At 43.9% G+C, this 21,573-nt stretch overlaps 2 protein-coding genes across 2 annotated transcripts in view; one reads left to right on the forward strand and one right to left on the reverse strand.

The window, feature by feature from the left end:
* Positions 1 to 11,730, forward strand: part of LOC106611173 (ral GTPase-activating protein subunit alpha-1-like) — a 123,605-nt gene extending 111,875 nt beyond the window's left edge. The window contains 2 exon segments of the mRNA XM_014211096.2: positions 3,566 to 3,690; positions 10,700 to 11,730. Coding sequence (XP_014066571.2) covers positions 3,566 to 3,690; positions 10,700 to 10,914 — 340 coding nt within the window. The 3' untranslated portion in view covers positions 10,915 to 11,730.
* Positions 11,731 to 19,340: 7,610 nt separating this feature from the next.
* On the reverse strand, positions 19,341 to 21,322 carry LOC106611217 (insulinoma-associated protein 2-like). Its single transcript, XM_014211194.2, has one exon. It carries the CDS (start codon positions 21,135 to 21,137, stop codon positions 19,452 to 19,454), a length of 1,686 nt encoding a protein of 561 aa, XP_014066669.2. The 5' UTR covers positions 21,138 to 21,322; the 3' UTR covers positions 19,341 to 19,451.
* Positions 21,323 to 21,573: the final 251 nt, after the last annotated feature.

The raw sequence follows: 21,573 nt of genomic DNA on the forward strand, positions 1-21,573 counted from the left end.
GATCTGGGGTTATTTCAAAGGGCTGGAGAAGTGTTGTGTCAAAACCCCTGACCTCCACATAAAGGCCCACACTGTGATATGTACAGCTGTTTATGATCATTTTAAATGAACCATATACACATTGTTTCTTGAATAATATCAGTTATGCATGCATCGGATGCTGCAGTGGATGGGCAAAATTGTCAGGATATATTGAATGTAATGTGTATTCTCCCGTTCTAACTGGGTTGATGATCGTGTCCATATTGGCTCTCTGTTTTTTTAGTGGGGCCAGACTGGCAGATTGGCTCTCTGTTTGGTAGTGGGGCCTGACTGGCAGATTGGCTCTCTGTTAGGTAGTGGGGCCTGACTGGCAGATTGGCTCTCTGTTTGGTAGTGGGGCCTGACTGGCAGATTGGCTCTCTGTTAGGTAGTGGGGCCTGACTGGCAGATTGGCTCTCTGTTTGGTAGTGGGGCCTGACTGGCAGATTGGCTCTCTGTTTGGTAGTGGGGCCTGACTGGCAGATTGCAGAGCTGCGTTGAAGCAGTGTAGAGGGACAGTTATTGAAACATGTCCTCACTCTTTCTCTCTGTAGCTATGCTATGCTCTGCTCTCGTCTCACATTAGAACAGTAGGCTCTTCCGGGCTCTCCACATTCTTACTGTGTTTTCTTTTTGAAGATGCCAGCAATGCAACACCCCACAGAGGACTGTTAGGTTCCAATAATAGAAATTGATGTGAAGGGGGAATGAGCAAGTGTACAATTTTAAAAAACGAGGGGGGGGGGATGTGTGTGACATCCTGTAGGTGTCAGTTTGATCCCCTAGCTAGGTGTACACCTCTCCCCTCTCATTTGCAGTTGTAATTACCAGGGCGCCATACTGTTTTCAATTGTGGCGTGTTTAAAAAAGGAAATGCTATTTGACTCACTGGGCACAAAAGCCTGATATGTGCTCTCTGTACAGTACATTCATATTGTCTGCTTTATCTCCTCCTTTCCTGTCATCCTTGTCCTCATCCATGTCATTGTGTGTGAGCTCTGAAGTGTACAGGTTGATGTTGGGCCTGGGTTCTCTCTGTGAGCTCTGAAGTGTACAGGTTGATGTTGGGCCTGGGTTCTCTCTGTGAGCTCTGACTGAAGTGCACAGGTTGATGTTGGGCCTGTGTTCTCTGTGAGCTCTGACTGAAGTGCACAGGTCAATGTTGGGCCTGTGTTCTCTCTGTGAGCTCTGACTGAAGTGCACAGGGAGGGAGGGAAGGAGGGAGGTTGGGCACATGGAAAGGAGAAAAGCCATACATTTGGAGGCTATCAGCAGCAGTATGTTCTGTGTGCTGAATTAACACGACGCCAGGGAACTGTTCCTGTAGCTCACCATGGTCCCCTTCACACAGACAGACAGACACTATCCAACACACACACACAGACAGACACCATCCAACACACACACACATTGAGACACACAGCCTCCGCCACACACGCAAACACACACCCTCCACCACCCATAATGTGCTAACAAGCTCGTTTCTGGTGTCTCTTCACTGGCAATTTGTCCTCTTTCCTCCGAGAGCCGGGAGTTGAGCACAGTGACAATGAAAAGCTTGGTGGGGGGGGCAGGAGCATTTTCTCTTTTTCCCTTTCATCCACAGGGAAAATTAGTTTCTGGTAATACACAAAAGGCCCCTCTCCTTCCCCCTCTCTCCTCTCTACTGCTCCTATCCCCACTCGAGAGGCTGTAAGGCTGGAGAGAGAAACCTAAAGACACTTTTCTTCTTTAACAAGCTGTTAAAAGAAATACACATCAAAAATTCAATTCCAGTATATTAGCAGACGGAGCTGAGGCCAGGGCCTATTTGATGGTTGAAAAAATATTTTTTTTTCCTTCACCTCGTTTTTTTTTTACGGATGCACAAAAGAGCATCTCAAGTCAACAGTGCGACGGGATTAGTTGTCGTGCTGACAGGGTGGCATTAGCAACGCATCACGCAGGGCAGGGACAGGGGGAGAGCGAGAACAAGATGGAAAAGAAAGGATAAGGAGGCTGAAATGATGATTACCATTAAATAACACAGCAGTGGAGCTGCTCCTCACTTCTCCTCTCCAAGCTGATGTCAGACACAGCTGCCCTGGTCTGACCAGACGTGTCTGTTGACCTACCTAGAGGGCCGCCAAACACAGCACCTCACACAGTGACTTACATGTGTGCAGTGAATAAGGCTGATATACAGTACTGATACTGTACACCTATCGGTCCATAAGAAACACTGCCAGGCTCTGTTATTGGGTTGGAACCTCACACAGTAACATGGGTGTAGTGAAAGGCTGAGATACTGATATCAAGACTCAGACGTATGTTCTTGTGAGATGTTTGAATTAAATGGAACAGGTAAATGGTAGAAAACCTGTTGGCTTGATGAGGCACTCATTGACTCTAACTCCGTCTCCAACATCCATCAAGAGAGGTGATTGGTTATTGATGTTGTTTTCCTCCCAGTGTTTGTGCCCTGGTGTCAGTGTGACATGTTGTCTCTCTGTGTGGAGGCGTGTGGGGCGTCTTTTTTCTCTGCAAGTGGCATGAAATGGGAGAGGTTTTAAGGAGTCTGCTCTGGTGCCTGCTGACAGACGTTCATTAACTTGATCATTATTACTGTGACACACACACACAGTTACTGTCTCACACAACACACACACTCTCTGCTTCTCACAGCCATCACCCTGTCTGAGCAGCATTTCTGGTAGCTCTAACAGCGAGCAGGAAGTGGGGTGCTGGGAAACAGGAAAGGGCAGGCGGCAGATCCACTGGAGTGCTGTTCTCCCCCTGCTGTGCAGCCTCTTACACTTCCTTGTGTGTGAGAAAGAGTCTGTTTGGCTGTTGTTCCTCGTGTCAGCTCACGCCAAGCAGCTCCTCACCCCTAGATACACAGCGCACAGGGCTGCTCCCAAAATATCCACTCCCCTTTCTCTCTCTCCATTGCTTTCTCTCGCTTTCTCCTATACTCTCTCTGTCTGCTTCTCTGTCCCTCTCTCTCTCCGCTTCTCTCCTCTCTGCCTGCCGTATTCATGTGGAAAACCCATATGCAACATCCCAACTCTAATCCAATCCAATCCATTAACAGAATACCATCATTTTTACTTAACTGGATAATAGAGACAGTAAAAAGGCCACTGTTGCCAAATGTCATGATATTCAAAAGCCAATGATAGGTTCCTAATACACTTTTGATATTATGGGTCGGACGGAGATGGTTGTGTGTCTTTCGTCTCTTTTTACCTAGGAGCGCCTAATGGCAGTGGATAGTTGTCATTATGGCCTGAGAGTCTCTGATTAGGGAGACTTATTTGGTTGACAGAGGAAAGAGAGAGACGGGGGGTGTAATAGATGAGAGGCTGAGATTTGATCTAGACTGTAGAGTAGGTAGGTGGGTACAGTGCTGCACCAGGTAATGCCGTCCCAAAGGGCGTTGTTTTTTCCTCCGAGTCTCTAATTTCTATTAGATTTTTTTATCTCCATTTGAGAGAGGTCCTGTGATCCTTATGTGTTCTGTCTCTCATGCTGAATGACCTTTGACCCTTGACCTTTGGCCCAGCTACGAGGAGAGAGCGCGTTACCTGGAGACCATCGTACATCACCACCTGGAGCCAACCACCTTCGAGGACTATGCAGCAAGGGTCTTTTGCCCCGCCCCCTACCACCACCTCCCGTCAGACCCAGGTAAGATCACTGTATACTCAGTCTGTCTGTTTCTAGCCATTCACAGCCAGTCCATCTCACATCTCTCATATACTGCAGTCCAGAGAGGCACCATCACACTCCACTGGACAGTTCTCAGTTCTGGACCAGCTTTACAAACAAAGCATGTCCACAATGGGGCAATGGTTTTGGAGAGCAAAAACTACTAGGATTTAACTAGGATTTCTTGCCATATCTGTAGTGCAATTTTGTAGCATTAGTTGGCACTAATTGGGAAATTATCCCTAAGTTTCTCCAAGTTCTTCAGTGTTTTAGTTAGGAGGTGTTGGCCTCTAAAATCTCCTTCCCTTGCCATAATAACCTTAACCACACTAGTTGCCATAATAACCTTAACCACACTAGTTGCCATAATAACCTTAACCACACTAGTTGCCATAATAACCTTAACCACACTAGTTGCCATAATAACCTTAGCCACACTAGTTGCCATAATAACCTTAGCCACACTAGTTGCCATAATAACCTTAACCACACTAGTTGCCATAATAACCTTAACCACACTAGTTGCCATAATAACCTTAACCACACTAGTTGCCATAATAACCTTAACCACACTAGTTGCCATAATAACCTTAACCACACTAGTTGCCATAATAACCTTAACCACACTAGTTGCCATAATAACCTTAACAACGCTACTTGCTATAATAACCTTAACCACGCTACTTGCTATAATAACCTTAACCACGCTACTTGCTATAATAACCTTAACCATGCTACTTGTCATAATAACCTTAGCCATGCTACTTGCCATAATAACCTTAGCCACGCTACTTGCCATAATAACCTTAGCCACGCTACTTGCCATAATAACCTTAACCACGCTACTTGCCATAATAACCTTAACCACGCTACTTGCCATAATAACCTTAACCACGCTACTTGCCATAATAACCTTAGCCACGCTACTTGCCATAATAACCTTAGCCACGCTACTTGCCATAATAACCTTAACCACGCTACTTGCCATAATAACCTTAAACGCACTAGTTCTGTCTTCTATACACTTCCACAGTATTTTTTAAGTATTGTAAAATACACGCTGAATACAGTGTTTCCCCTAGATAGAACAGTTAGCCACGTGTCTCCCCCTCTCTCTCCTGGGGTGATAAGTGCTCTGCCAGGCCCAGGGCATTTTTGGTCTTCCCATGGTCTCACATCACATTGATTCTCTCTCCAGCCTCATTGTCTCTGCTCAGTGGCTACAGACTACAGTACACGCATGCAGAAAATGAAAGGGTCACCCAGCCAGAAGACTAGTCAACCTAATCTTTAAGGTGATTACTATACTGGGACACAGAACTGTTCTCTCTCTGTTCTCATATTTGTAATGTTAGTCACAGGTGGAAGATGATGTGTGCTCATAAAGCAGTAAATTACAGTAAGAGAATAAAATAAATACACTTAAAAATATACCCAGTACCAGGAAAAGGTCAGGACACACCTACTCATTCCAGTTTTTCTGTATTTTTACTATTTTCTACATTGTAGAATAATAGTGAAGACATCAAAACTATGAAATAACACACATGGAATCATGTAGTAACCAAAAAAGTGTTAAACAAATTAAAATATATTTTAAGTTCATTTGTGGAATTTCTTTCCTTCTTAACCTGTTGGGTCTAGGGGGCAGCATTTGCACGTCTGGATAAAAAAAATGTACCCGATTTAATCTGGTTACTAATCCTACCCAGTAACTAGAATATGCATATACTTATTATATATGGATAGAAAACACTCTAAAGTTTCCAAAACTGTTTGAATGGTGTCTGTGAGTATAACAGAACTCATTTGGCAGGCAAAACCCTGAGACATTTTCTGACAGGAAGTGGATACCTGATGTGTTGTATTGACTTTAAAGCTATCCCATTGAAAGACACAGGGGTTTAGGAATATTTTGGCACTTCCTATTGCTTCCACTAGATGTCACCAGCCTTTACAAAGTGTTTTGAGTCTTCTGGAGGGAGATCTGACCGAACAAGAGCCATGGAACGGTGATGTCCCATTAGACACCTGGCGCGCTACTTCATGTTGGGTACCCTCGTTCCAATACGTTATAAAAGGCTATGCATTCGTCCACCTTGAATATTATTCATGTTCTGGTTAAAAAGGCCCTAATGATTTATGCTATACAACGTTTGACATGTTTGAACGAACGGAAATATATTTTTTCCCCTCGTTCATGACGAGAAGTCCGGCTGGCTTACATCATGTGCTAACGAGACGGAGATTTTTGGACATAAATGATGAGCTTTTTTGAACAAAACTACATTCGTTATGGACCTGTGATACCTGGAAGTGACATCTGATGAAGAGAATCAAAGGTAATGGATTATTTACATAGTATTTTCGATTTTAGATCTCCCCAACATGACGTCTAGTCTGTATCGCAACGCGTATTTTTCTGGGCACAGTGCTCAGATTATTGCAAAGTGTGATTTCCCAGTAAGGTTATTTTTAAATCTGGCAAGTTGATTGCGTTCAAAAGATGTAAATCTATAATTCTTTAAATGACAATATAATATTTTAACAATGTTTTCTAATTTTAATTATTTAATTTCTGACGCTGACTTGACTGCCGGTTATTGGAGGGAAACGATTTCCTCAACATCAATGCCATAGTAAAACGCTGTTTTTGTATATAAATATGAACTTGATAGAACTAAAAATGCATGCATTGTCTAACATAATGTCCTAGGAGTGTCATCTGATGGAGATTGTAAAAGGTTAGTGTATCATTTTAGCTGGTTTTATGGTTTTGGTGACCCTGTCTTTGACTTGACAAAACATTACACACAACTCTTGTAAATGTACTGTCCTAACATACTCTAAATTTATGCTTTCGCCGTAAAACCTTTTTGAAATCGTAAAACGTGGTTAGATTAAGGAGATGTTTATCTTTCAAATGGTGTAACATAGTTGTATTTTTGAAAAATTTGAATTTTGACATTTATTTGGATTCAAATTTGCCGCTCTTGAAATGCACCTGCTGTTGATGGAGTGCACCACAGGTGGCACGCTAGCGTCCCACCTAGCCCCAAGAGGTTAATGAGTTTGAGCCAATCAGTTGTGTTGTGTTGTGACAAGGTAGGGGTGGTATACAGAAGGTAGCCCTATTTGGTAAAAGACCAAGTCCATATTATGGCAAGAACAGCTCAAATAAGCAAAGAGAAACAACAGTCCATCATTACTTTAAGACATGAAGGTCAGTCAATCTGGACATTTTCAAAAAATGTGAATGTTTCTTCAAGTGCAGTTGCAAAAACCATCAAGCGCTATGATGAAACTAGCTCTCATGAGGACCGCCACAGGAAAGGAAGACCCAGAGTTACTTCTGCTGTAGAGGATAAGTTAGTTACCGGCCTCAGAAATTGCAGCTGAAATAAATGCTTCACAGAGTTCAAGTAACAGACACATCTCAACATCAACTGTTCAGAGGAGACTGCGTGAACCAGGCCTTCATGGTCGAATTGCTGCAAAGAAACCACTACAAAAGAACACCAATATGAAGAAGAGTTGAGATTTTTGGTTCCAACCGCCATGTCTTTGTGAGACGCAGAGTAGGTGAACGGATGATCTTTGCATGTGTGGTTCCCACCGTGAAGCATGGAGGAGGTGTTATGGTGTGTGGGTGCTTTACTGGTGACACTGTCTGTGATTTATTTATAATTCAAGGCACACTTAACCAGCATGGCTACCACAGCATTCTGCAGCGATATGCCATCCCATCTGGTTGGCGCTTAGTGGGACTATCATTTGTTTTTCAACAGGACAATGACCCAACACACCTCCAGGCTGTGTAAGGGCTATTTGACAAAGAAGGAGAGTGATGGAGTGCTGCAACAGATGACCTGGCCTCCAAAATGTATGTACTTCTGTCCTTGTGCTGTAATTGTCTATTGGTGTTCTGTATTATGTCATGCTTTTGCAACAGCTAATGGGGATCCTAATAAAATTCCAAAAATACCAAATACCACAATCACCCGACCTCAACCCAATTGAGATGGTTTGGGATGAGTTGGACCGCAGAGTGAATGAAAAGCAGGAATAAGTGCTCAGCATATGTGGGAACTCCTTCAAGACTGTTGGAAAAGCATTCCTCATGAAGCTGGTTGAGAGAATGTCAAAAGTGTGCAAAGCTGTCAAGGCAAAGGGTGGCTACTTTGAAGAATCTAAAATATATTTTGATTTGTTTAACATAACTTTTTTGTTACTACATGATCCCATATGTGTTATTTCATAGTTTATTCTACAATGTAGAAAACAGTCAAAGTAAAGAAAAACCCTTGAATGAATAGGTGTCTTCAAACTTTTGACTGATACTGTATATATCTACAAATATTTGGAATCTGTACATTTATTGCACTGTACCCAATGATTTATGAAAACTTACTTGACATGTTGATGTCCTCATTATGGTTTTACAGGCGGGTTTAATACGTTTTATGTACACACTTTATTAGAATACTTATGAAATGTGCATTGTTATATTTGGTAACACGTGTTTTATTTTCCCTCGACTCCAACCCCATGCGATGCATTGAACGGATGTGGGTGGAGCAATGTCTCCATAAAAGTGCAAATTAAAAATACTCACAAAAGCTCTGACGAAGGCCTTGAGGCCGATATGTAAAGCTTAATAAGTGTGTGCGGGTTTCTTCTTTTTTCTCATGTTATTCAGCTGTTACCATGCACCTGCAACAAAGATAGCTCAGATGTGCGAGTGCCTTTTTGAATTTTGAATCTGTCCATCAGACGTTGCTTTTCGACAGTTTGAATTTGCGACCCTTTGATTTCTAAAAAGATGCGTGCCTGTTCTTTTCTCCACATAATGAGAAAAATACCTGATATTATTATGGTAATGTAGTCATGTAATTATAGTAGCACTGACCTGTGCTTTACCAAACTTTAGTTCTCCTAGTACAGAATGAAATGATTAGTGTTCTTCAGCCCCAAAACCTTGTTAAGATGAATTATTGCCCGTGTTGATAACACCAGTCCACCACGGACTCTCTGCTCCTCCAAACCGCAAATGATCATATTTCTGTTATGCTTCTTTTTTGTTGTTATTTTCATTTTATTTCTTTTTTTGCCATTTTAATTTTAATAGAATTTTATTTTTTGTTTTATTTTCCTTTGTCTTATGTTTCCCCCTGTAGATCATAATCTATCACTTGTGTAAATCTAAAGGTAAGACTCCTGGAAACCCCACAGCTAACAAACTGAGGCTGCCTCTGCTGCCGCTTCCTTCTGATTGACTTGTAACAATGTTATGACCACTCTACTTCTCACGATACCTCTCTGTGTGTCACTGTATGTCTCTCTCTCTCCACTGACCAAATCTGCTTCTCACTTTTTCCCTGTTTCTTGTATCTGCTCCATCATGTTGTCAGTTGGACGTCTATCTAACATTAACGTGAACCTCAGTCCTTGCGTGCTTCCACTATAGCAGGCCGGACAGGCCCAAGCCTTTTCACTAACACTCTAGATGATTTGGTTTGTTCTAACCAGAATCTTCCTCTGTGTGTTCCTGAGCACTAACTTATTGTAACACGGGTTCTTTACCTCCTTGGTGTGTTCAGTACATCTGGAATGTTCAGTATATTTTTTTTGTCAGTTAAGTCTTTTATGAGTCCAGTCAGAGCACAGTACAGTTGCACTCTGTATTCATGGATGGCATAGACACACACAAGGTATGTAACTATAGATGATAACTATGGCCCTGAAGATCAATATTTAAAGTAACAGTGTAAATGTCGGTAAGTAAGTGGAATCATTGCATTAATGTGCCAGGTCTGCATTTGTGTCCGGACTGTTAAGTGTGTGTGTGTGTGTGTGTGTGTGTGTGTGTGTGTGTGTGTGTGTGTGTGTGTGTGTGTGTGTGTGTGTGTGTGTGTGTGTGTGTGTGTGTGTGTGTGTGTGTGTGTGTGTGTGTGTGTGAGAGACCTGACTGTGTATTGAGTGTGTATGATGATGTGTTTAGATGGTGCTTCCGTCTGTTCTGTGCGCATCTTCTATTGATTCCCTCTTAGCCTTGTCACTGCTCACACCTCTTATCTCTTCTCTCCTTTTCTCTCTCCTGTTGTCTTTGTCTTCTTTTTGCTTTTTTCCAATCGTTTCCTTGCTCGCTCTACCCCGCTGTACCGCTCCTTCCCTGCCTAATCCTTCATTTCTTCCTCCTCTCTCCTGTCCCATTTTCCTTCTTCTGCGCTACTGACCTCCTTTATCCTGTTGTATCCTCTTCTTCCTCTCCTCCCCTCCCATTTCCTCCTCTCTACTCCCCTCCATTACCCTCCCCTCTCCCCCTCTTCTTCTTCCTCTCCTCTACTCCCCTCCATTACCCTCCCCTCTCCCCCTCTTCTTCTTCTTCCTCTCCTCCCCTCCCATTTCCTCCTCTCCTCTACTCCCCTCCATTACCCTCCCCTCTCCCCCTCTTCTTCTTCTTCCTCTCCTCCCCTCCCATTTCCTCCTCTCCTCTACTCCCCTCCATTACCCTCCCCTCTCCCCCTCTTCTTCTTCCTCTCCTCCCCTCCCATTTCCTCCTCTCCTCTACTCCCCTCCATTACCCTCCCCTCTCCCCCTCTTCTTCTTCTTCCTCTCCTCCCCTCCCATTTCCTCCTCTCCTCTACTCCCCTCCATTACCCTCCCCTCTCCCCTCTTCTTCTTCCTCTCCTCCCCTCCCATTTCCTCCTCTCTACTCCCCTCCATTACCCTCCCCTCTCCCCCTCTTCTTCTTCCTCTCCTCCCCTCCCATTTCCTCCTCTCCTCTACTCCCCTCCATTACCCTCCCCTCTCCTACTCTTCTTTTTCCTCTCTTCTCCTCCTCCTCTCCTCCCATTTCCTCTACTCCCCTCTTTTTCTTCTTCTCTCCTCCCCTCTTCTCCCCTTTCCTCTCTTCCCCTCCCCTCTCTTTCTCTCCTCCCCTTTCTCTCACCTGTGGCTTTGTGGCTTGTCACCTTTCCTACCAAAGAGAGCTTGATATTTCAGCTCCTTCCCAAAACTCCACTAGAAAACATTGGGCTCAGCAAGGTAAAGGGCAAAGACTTGAAACGGAAGGTCTTTCACGCTAGCTGTGAATGGTATGCTAAAACATTAACACGGCAAAGTACCTTTTTTCTCTCTGTTCCTTCTTACCCTGTTTCCTCCTCCTTTAGTTTCCTGTTTTATTATTCTCTGACGTTCTAGATTTCAGTTGTGTTTTATAGTACCACCACCATCATACCTTTTGGGATTAGTTGTTTAGATTTATTTCATGAACATTGATGCCTCGATACGTTACAGCTAAAGAAAGCTACCCATAACTATACTAAAATGTGTCAACATTTATTATAATACAATTACTTTCAGAGAGATGCAACACCTTTACCACTGCAGTACAAATCAAAGTGCATGTACTGACCTTCCCCTCCCCTTCCATAAAGACTAATATGAGCTGGGGACTAACCTCAGGAAGGCAGGTTGTAGACTGGAGGAGTAGGACCCAGTCTGTCTGTAGGGGGTGGGGTGGGGGGGCAGCAGCTAGCCCTGCCTTCTACATTACTGTTTTACCATTGACTGTCACAGTAGTGGGCTACAGGCAACGGGGGGGGGGCTCTAACGCCTGTGCTCTCCTTCCCTTTCCCCCCCTCCCTCCTTCCACAGGCTCATGCCTCGAGAGTCAGCAGGGAGAAAGTCCAGCAGCAGCGCTTCTAGACGGGGCCGACCAGTTAGCCTTGCCAATGTCCCCTCATACTAGCAAGAGCCGTATGTCCATGAAGCTCCGACGCTCCTCCGGCTCGGCCAACAAGACCTGATCGGACTTTCCCTCCGCTGACCCTCCACGCCACACCCAGCGAGAGTTCACAGCCTTCAGACGAAGAGACTGACTCTCTCTCTCTCTGTACCGTACAGCTAGGACTGCACTACACTGCAACTACCAGCCTTTACCTGCTAACAGCGATGCATTGCATGTTATGTACTCCAACTACATGGACATGGACACACCTGCCCTGCATGGTCAGACTCCGCATCTCCCCTACTGTACAACCCTTCCAAGATGCAGGATTAGGCCCTTGAACAGATCCGGGCCTAGGTCCCCCAGGACTGAGCTTGTGCTAGCAAAGCTCCAACAGAATTAACATGTCTCTTGGGCAAGGTATTCTAACTATGCTCACCACCGCAAACTTTGCACTCCAGAGAAATGTGGAAAGAGAGCAAAATATAATGTATTTAGATATAGATAGATATATTTAAGAAGCAGCATCGGTTCTGTTGTGTACAGAAAGCGTAAAGGCAACATGACAGATGTGTATTTTCAATGTGATTAGGATTGTTGATGGTTGAAATCACTTGATATTTGACTGAGATGAGGAGCTAGAGTGTTATCTCTGCTGTGGTTGTAGCTGTTGTTGTCCCTGAGCAGAGTGATCCATATCTAGTATCCCATCCCCCTGGCTTTCCAGGCCTCTGACCCACTAGGAAAGTGATTGTAAGAACTTGAGTTTGTAAGAAAGAACAAAGAAACACAAAGTAAGGAAAATCGTATTTTTCATATTTGGTCACTGTGTCCACCATGAGACATTTATATATTTGTACTATACTCTGTATATAGAGAAGAGTTGCCACTTTCGTTATGCTTGGACTGAAGCAATGTTGGCTAGTGTTTGATGATAAGGAGATACACGTTTTGAGGTTGAAATAAGTTTGTCTATAGAGTTGTAAGATGGAAATTGTTTGGTTGATGTGAAGCATTTCTTGTTACATTTTGTTTGGATTTTCACACTAAACTGTGGAACTGATTGACATTCTGAGTGTAATATTCACTACTGTTTGCCTTTTTAGGGGTCACATAACATTTTTATTATGATTGTAAATTTGGTTTTCACCTGATAAAGAACGTTGCAGATTAGGTTGTTTTGTTCATATACAATGTGTTGTATTGAACCACCCCTTTTTTTCCACTCATGATGAATATATTATATGTAAGGGATGAACGCAAACGTTATGTATGTTACCTTGGAAATAATGGATCCAGGGAAATGTACAGAACGTCAGCGTCTATCCCACTCATACCACAGTTGCCAAAGAAAACAATACTAAAGCACACGTTTACCTGTAGAAATAACATGGTTTTGTTTTATATTTTTACAAGTTAATTTATACTTTCTCATCTTGTGGTTGCCAGAGACGCGACCCAGTCGTTCGTTCGATTAGTACTATATCTCGTTACTGTAGTTCGATCACTATGCAGGCTGGCAACGTTCTTCTCTCGTCATGTAGCATAGCTAGTTCATCCCGTGATTGCACATGTGGGACTATTTGACAGCACGGTTTGTAGGCTAAAAAAGCTAAGGTTTAGCTATATATTTAATGGCTTAAAAATACATATTTAATCTATATAAAGGCAGTGTGCATATATATTTCCTTTGAAGTTATTGGATTGTTTCCAACACCAGAAAATAATTCAGATGTGCAAGTGCTTTTTTCCATTTTTCAATATTATAATGGCATCAAAAAACGAATCAATATGAAACGTTTTTTTATAGAAACACCAAGACAGCCTAAATAAAAAAATTAAGATTAAAATAATGCAATAAGTTGTTTTGATGTCAGGGGTTAACCAGCTTGTTAGGTTCTTCGGAGCTAGCTGTCTTGCCAGCTACTTGTTAAAATTTAATTGGATGCTGCCGTTAATGGTGAAATGGGACATCTTCAAGCCGCGGGGCAAGCCGAATGACTCACTCGCTTGGTACCATTTCCATCTGTTTGTATTGTTGTTGTTACTGCTGCTTGTGGTGGGGCTTTGTGGGCTCTCTACCTCGGATGAGAGGAGGTGATTCCACCGCTTCCTCTCTGTCACAGAAGGCGCCCAGTAGCTCCTCAAACTGCTCTCGCACCTGTGCCTGGTTACACTTATAATTTGTATGTACACCAGATCGGCATTTGATAGCAGCTCCACGGCTGTGCTCCGGAGGCTGTGGTTCTGGTAGCGCATTGACAACCCGGCCTATTCGCTGAGACACGGTAACAGGTTGCCGAGGTAGTGTACCCCCATCGACTCTTAGAGTAGCCTACCAAATGTCCTTCTTTGTTCAACTTGTGGGGACCGCCGTGGGTGGCGGTAAAGGGATGTAGCGTCCGGGGGACACTTGGAGAGGTATGTTTTCAAACTTGCCCGTGGGCGGTTTGGGTTGCCGGGCAAAGTAAATATTAACCCTTTGTGGTTCTCCTCATTCGGCTCGTTCACCTGTTGGTGGTTTTTCGTCTCTGCATTGTGGAAGAGACGGAGGTGGCCGACTCCACTACATCCTCGTCCGTCTTAACCTGGAAAGAGGAAGGTCTCAGGTCTCGATTTCCCTCTCGCCCCACGCTTAGCGAGATACAGCTGGATATCCAGCCAGACCTTCCTCACCAGACCTGTAGCTGTGTCGGGGGAAACCGCAGGGGACTCTCGTAGCAGCTGGAGGTCAGCAGTCGATATGGTGCTGACGACTTTCCCCGATCTCCTATACCTCTTCACAAGGGACTTGAAGACGTCCTTGCTTGTTTTGAAGCTGTCATTGGTCATGATGTTGTGCCGCATTGCACGATTTATCCCGGCTACACAAAATTAGATACCGAGTACTCCTGTCCATTTGTTGCGCTGACAGAATCAAAAAAGGCACGAAGGATATTGTTTAGCTCTTCTGGCCGGTAGCTGTCAAATGTCCTTATTCTCCTTGAGCCAATCATTTTCTGTTTTAACTGCCCATTTTATTGTTTTTCGCATTAATTGTTTTTCTTCATGTCGCTCCACTTCAATTTTGGTGAGCGTCACGTCCGTAACTGTCGGCTCTCTGTGCGTTTTCTTTTTTTATTGATAAAGGGACTTTATTTCCACCATTCGGGCTTAGGACAACTGTTCGACTTTATAAAAAAATTAAATGTCATAATTCCTCCATCTTTTCTCCATGTTTTAGGCTTGTAACTAGGTGTAGGCTAATCTTTGTAAAGTAGCTACTTTGTTTCACTGTCAGTTGTAAATATGTTGGCTCTTGTTACTAGTCTAGGTCCCGTGATGTTTTCATTCATAAATGTGTAGTGATTTAGAATGTAATAAGGCGCATATTGTGTCATGATTGCAAGGTGTCCGATATCTTTTCCAACTGTCCCATTATCTGCTTTAATGCCCATTCTAGTATGCCCTTCTAGCCAATCATATCTGAGTATTCAACAATGCTGTGGTATAAATATAGTGTTGAGGACAATACCTGAACTATGTACATATTTGAATATAGCTGCCAAAAAATACCAAACCTATATTACCCTTACGTCACGTAGACCAACAGTTGAAGGTGTGATCAAATCTGCTTATTTCATATGAGAGGTCTGCTGCGTTGGACCTTTTCACAAAGCTTTCCTGCTGAAGTTGGCCAATACAAATAAAGCTGTACTGTAGCTTTATCCACAGCTAGAACAAAGTCATTTCTGTTACGGTTCAGTGTCTGTTTGTGCAACAACACAAATTAAGATGGAAAGACAAGAGCATCAAGCAGGTCTTCACTCCAGTTCCCAACTCTGTGTCCATCTATAAGACACACTAGCACAGAGCAAACCCTGCATTTAAAATGTTTGTATCATTATTTGCTTTCAGCTACAGGTTCTCTACCAGAGAGGAAAGGGACTGTAAATGCCTGTTTTGGACCTTTCGGTTGAACTGTTATATCTTTTAAAAACTGCTACCGTGTCTTAAGGTCAAATCCACGTTATTTTTGTGTTATGTTTGAATATATGAGTGAGGTCAGTTCCGATTTATTTTATTTTTATTTATTTTTTTAAATGGCAGAGGATGAGAACTAAAAACTTGCCAGAGAGAGCGAGAAAATCGTGCTGCATCCTTACTTGAGGCTGAGGAGATTGGATGAGATTGGTTAGCTCTCTCCCTGCACTCAGAAGTGACTGAAACCTGTGCATACTGTAAAGTGAGTTTATACTGTATGTTACTACTGACCAAATGCTGCATGATGCCAGTACTAATTGCATGTGTTGATATAACAGCTACACAACACACACACACACACACACAATTAAAATAGTATTGTCAAACTTGTAGTATCTACACATTTGTAATGGTTGTTCCAGGAGGAGAGTGGCTGTGGAATGGAATTTGACAATAAAACATTCTTACCACCAGCTTGTTCTTTGAACATCTATGCGACAATATTTGGATTGGGGGGTATACCGGGGTATTTGGAAACAGCCACGGGGTTGTTTTTCAATACCATCAATACCTTTCAAACTACACTGCTCAAAAAAATAAAGGGAACACTTAAACAACACAATGTAACTCCAATTCAATCACACTTCTGTGAAATCAAACTGTCCACTTAGGAAGCAACACTGATTGACAATACATTTCACATGCTGTTGTGCAAATGGAATAGACAACAGGTGGAAATTATAGGCAATTAGCAAGACACCCCCAATAAAGGAGTGGTTCTGCAGGTGGTGACCACAGACCACTTCTCAGTTCCTATGCTTCCTGGCTGATGTTTTGGTCACTTTTGAATGCTGGCGGTGCTTTCACTCTAGTGGTAGCATGAGACGGAGTCTACAACCCACACGAGTGGCTCAGGTAGTGCAGCTCATCCAGGATGGCAGATCAATGCGAGCTGTGGCAAGAAGGTTTGCTGTGTCTGTCAGCGTAGTGTCCAGAGCATGGAGGCACTACCAGGAGACAGGCCAGTACATCAGGAGACGTGGAGGAGGCCGTAGGAGGGCAACAACCCAGCAGCAGGACCGCTACCTCCGCCTTTGTGCAAGGAGGAGCAGGAGAAGCACTGCCAGAGCCCTGAAAAATGACCTCCAGCAGGCCACAAATGTGCATGTGTCTGCTCAAACGGTCAGAAACAGACTCCATGAGGGTGGTATGAGGGCCCGACGTCCACAGGTGGGGGTTGTGCTTACAGCCCAACACTGTGCAGGACGTTTGGCATTTGCCAGAGAACACCAAGATTGGCAAATGCGCCACTGGCGCCCTGTGCTCTTCACAGATGAAAGCAGGTTCACACTGAGCACGTAACAGACGTGACAGAGTCTGGAGACGCCGTGGAGAACATTCTGCTGCCTGCAACATCCTCCAGCATGACCGGTTTGGCGGTGGGTCAGTCATGGTGTGGGGTGGCATTTCTTTGGGGGGCCGCACAGCCCTCCATGTGCTCGCCAGAGGTAGCCTGACTGCCATTAGGTACCGAGATGAGATCCTCAGACCCCTTGTGAGACCATATGCTGGTGCGGTTGGCCCTGGGTTCCTCCTAATGCAAGACAATGCTAGACCTCATGTGGCTGGAGTGTGTCAGCAGTTCCTGCAAGAGGAAGGCATTGATGCTATGGACTGGCCCGCCCGTTCCCCAGACCTGAATCCAATTGAGCACATCTGGGACATCATGTCTCGCTCCATCCACCAATGCCACGTTGCACCACAGACTGTCCAGGAGTTGGCGGATGCTTTAGTCCAGGTCTGGGAGGAGATCCCTCAGGAGACCATCCGCCACCTCATCAGGAGCATGCCCAGGCGTTGTAGGGAGGTCATACAGGCACGCGGAGGCCACACACACTACTGAGCCTCATTTTGACTTGTTTTAAGGACATTACATCAAAGTTGGATCAGCCTGTAGTGTGGTTTTCCACTTTCATTTTGAGTGTGACTCCAAATCCAGACCTCCATGGGTTGATAAATTGGATTTCCATTGATTATTTTTGTGTGATTTTGTTGTCAGCACATTCAACTATGTAAAGAAAAAAGTATTTAATAAGATTATTTATTTCATTCAGATCTAGGATGTGTTGTTTAAGTGTTCCCTTTATTTTTTTGAGCAGTGTATTTATTTGAAGTTGTTCAATCAATTTTAATACTGTATTTGTAGCAAATGTTTAAGTAAATACCTGCAGTCAACTTGCGCAATATGTTAGGAGATAAAGTAGAAAGCGTTCTTAATTTCACCGGTCACATTTTACATTATGAAGCTTACAGTAGTTCCCCAGAACCGTTGCGCCAGTAACGTTTGTTTGTCAATAACACCAGGGGAGAAAGCAGGAGCAGGTGAGTCGAGCTGTGTATTTGTTTTAACTTGCTAGTTAGCTAAGTAAGTGACTAAATTAATAATAATAATATCATATAGTGGTAGCTTTTTGCCTTGTTTGAGAAGTCAAAGCACTTTGGATGAGTTATCTGTACAGCTGCCACTGCCATCTTGATTTCCTTGTGTTATTTTCTCCTCAGTTAAGGCTTCATTTAGACTGCTCCTCCACCCTCTTCTCCAAGCCCTAGCTTCTTCAGACTCCATATAGACACAGCATGTACACATGCTGCTCCAGATCCAGTTCTGTTCTTCCTTCAGACAAGCATGCATCCAAACTTTGTTCATTTGCACAATGTCTCTCATTCACATTTTCTTGTAAATATCCAAACTCACCAAAAAGGAAATTCGGTAGCTACTACCTATATATGTATAACTTTCTGAGCTGGATTGCCTGTCTTTGCAATTAGTTTACTTTCATTTGCACTCGTAAGCCTATTTACCTAGCAGTCTCTATGGAAATTCCTCTATTACTTGTGCTAATTTTGTTAGCATTCTGGTAATGATGCCCAACGGGGGTTTTTTTCCTACTTTTTAGCGCCCCATTGTGTATTAAACCGATAATACCGTAAATCCCGGGATTAGAGAAGAACAGTATGATGATATGAAAATCTGGATACTGCCCAATCCTAGACAATATCGTAAAATACTGTATAGTGGCCATCACTGGTATGCACATAGACTTGTGTTTATTGACAATCAATGTAAATGTTGTTCACTACATATCAAAATACAACATCATAATTGTAACACAATCATCATCATGAAGGCATTTTTTTTAGCAAGTGCATTTCAGAGAATAAATATATATATATATATATATATATATATATATATTTTTTTTTTTTTTACTCAAACAGTTTTATACTCTAACAGGTAAACTTGATTTTCTGTATGAAAATACATATTGATAGCCTTGCTGGTTTAGAAATAAATTCCACATCTATACTGAACAAGCACATTCAATTTCCATAGGAACTACATTAAGATAAAGGCAGTGAGGTCTGATACTCTTGTAATATTCACAGGGTCACCCTCTCATTTTCATTACATGCTTAAAATGACAGCTCTAAAATATTTGAAACTTTTGATATGCCCATTTTTACTGTTAAATGTTTTAACAATCATAACACTGTAAATCAATCAATAATGTACATTAGTGAATATAGGCCAAAAGCACGTGTTACAATGTGGCTCTATTCAGCTATTAGTGTGCTGTAATCTGTCATTGCAAAAAAAACGTTCTCTTCTCATGAAAATAGAAAATGCTAGTATTGTTTTTGACCTGATCAGGTAGTATAATAAGTTACAGTACAACCACACATGTAGTAAAAATAACACATTCATACTTTCATAGGTATTTAATTCATCCACTTGTTTTTCAAGGGTTTCAGCATTTCAGTAAGTCTGTAGCCTAGACCAGGGTTTTCCAAACTCGGTCCTGCCCCCCCCCCACATTTTGTATTTTGCCCTAGCACTACACAGCTGATTCAAATAACCAACTCATCATGTTTTGATTATTTGAATCAGCTGTGTAGTGCTAGGGCAAAAAAACAAAACGTGACCCCAGGACTGAGTTTGGGAAACCCTGGCCTAGACTTGCCTACATCAGCCTAGACTAGGCTACTAGCAGTCGGGTCTGACTGCCATCGGTAGAAGCATCACCTGCCGCATCTCTGTGGGGTGAGACTTGTTGGTATGCCTGGTAAGCCCGGGAGAACTGAAGAAGGTAGATGGGCAGTGCTTACAGGTGAATATCTGTTGGTCTCCCAGTGTGAGGTCTGGTCTTATTAATTCTGGTCTTACCAAGTCTGGTCTACCCGCAATCTTCCCTGGATTCATCAGAATGTCATCTCTCATTGCATGCCAAACTCTGTGCTTGTCCCAAATTTCAGTGGATGGGAAATGGACACCGCACAAGTGACAGGGAAACGTGATTTGCCCACTCTCTATCTGGTTATAGGTCGAGGCTTTGATTGTCTCATGCGCCGCAAGATGTTTCCTCAGATAGGCTTGTCTTCGGAACTTCTTGCTGCAATAGTGACATTCGTAAATCTCCTCTACTGTCCCGGAGGTCTTTAAGAAGGAAGAGGTGGGCAGTGCTACGTCGGTAGTCTCCGGACAATGCATTATGCCTGGGCTGTCACCCGCTCTGATGTGCAGGTCCATACTTTTATCTGGGTCCCGGTAGCGCGGATCGAAGGGCGGCGGGCTCTCCTGTGCCCTCATGCGCAGCTGCTCTTGTCTGTGGGAGCTGTCCACGGTGACGGCCCGCTGACACGAGGAGCTGTCCAGAGAGACGTGGTGCTGATTGTTAACTCTCAACTCGCTCGCGTTCTCTTTCCCTTCCACGAAAGTCCTCTCATGCAGCCGTGCCTCCGGCTGTGACTTTTTGGCGCTCTGTGCCTCTCTGTGGTTTACCGGACGAGGCTTATGCCACCTACGATGAGAGGCCAGGTTGGCAGGACAGCTGAAAACTTTGTCGCACTCGGGACAGCGGTACTCTACGCGCACAATTCTGGAGCACTTGTGTTGTGCGAGAGAGAACGGGTCATTGTATTCCTCCTTGCAGAGCTGGCAGATGAATTCTCCCAGCGGTTTCTTATTAGCAGAAGATGCTGTAGCTGCTTTAAATTCGGGGGTCTCCTTCTTAATTCTCAGCCCAAGCACGGGTGAGGTGGAGATTTCGTCCTCGAAGCTGAGTTTCCGGATTACTTTAGGCTTTTTGGCTGCTGGCTTGATCTTGCGCTCCTGCTCCATGTACGTGCGTTTCATAGCATGATGGAAAGACTGGTAGAGGTGCACAGGTGGGTCGAATTTCATATCAGAGTGTCCAACGGGCGCGTGATTTAGAAGAAGTCTCTGTATTGAAGACACGGGCGTGCTCATTGCGTACGGCTCTGTCACTGTTGGTGAACTCATACACCGGTCAAGGGACGATTTTTCCACTACAGCGCCAACTGGTTTTATCGGGCTATAGGAGAGGTCAGCCCGCCCCGGAGATCCGTCGTGGTCCGGCTCAGTGCGGGGATGGTGTGGTGGGTATTTCCCAAAGTCCTCTCTAATCTCCACATTGTCTGCGCTCTCTGGCAGCTGCGCCTGGTCCGCTTCAGCCGGGGCACAGGTCCATGGTTCTTCAAATGTACCGTCCTCGGATAACGGCACAATTGGGCACGCAATTGGCACACCGGTTGGCCTCTCCGGTGCATTCACAGGCAGGTCCGCTTTTGGCATTAAATTGTCGTCGTTACGCGTTCTGTAAGAAGCCGCTGAGCCGCGTTTGCTCCTCTTCACTAAAAATCCTCTGGGCATCTTTACGCCGGAATGGAACGGTTCCCGAGTCCACTTTGAAGTGAAGGAGCGCTCGCGGTCCCTTTCAGATGAAAGGCGCACGGGCGAGGTGACTGCTGACAGGAGAGAGGGACGGAGGACTCTGTCACATCAATGAGCTTGCATTGTTTTTTTATCTTTGGTGTCGCCTTCAGTTTTTTTTGTAAAGTCAGTTTGTGGCCAAGCCCTGTCCAATCAGCACCGACAGTGGGGAGGTGGGGTGACGCGCGAGCGTTAATGAGGCTATCCAGTAATATTACTAATGTCGAGTTAATTATTATAAGTCGCTCACACACTTTACATGTTCTCCTTTATAGCCGATCGTTAGACTACATCTAGCCTAGTGCTTCAGGATTTGCAAAATTGGATCAGATGTCATAAAACGTGTCATTATCCATCCATATTACATTGACTTATG

The sequence above is a fragment of the Salmo salar genome, chromosome ssa09, assembly GCF_905237065.1.
Source record: "Salmo salar chromosome ssa09, Ssal_v3.1, whole genome shotgun sequence".
Lineage (NCBI taxonomy): Eukaryota > Metazoa > Chordata > Actinopteri > Salmoniformes > Salmonidae > Salmo > Salmo salar.

What these genes read in the sequence shown, in the direction of transcription:
- LOC106611217 (XM_014211194.2), bottom strand. Translation starts at nt 21,137, where the DNA reads ATGCCCAGAGGATTTTTAGTGAAGAGGAGCAAACGCGGCTCAGCGGCT.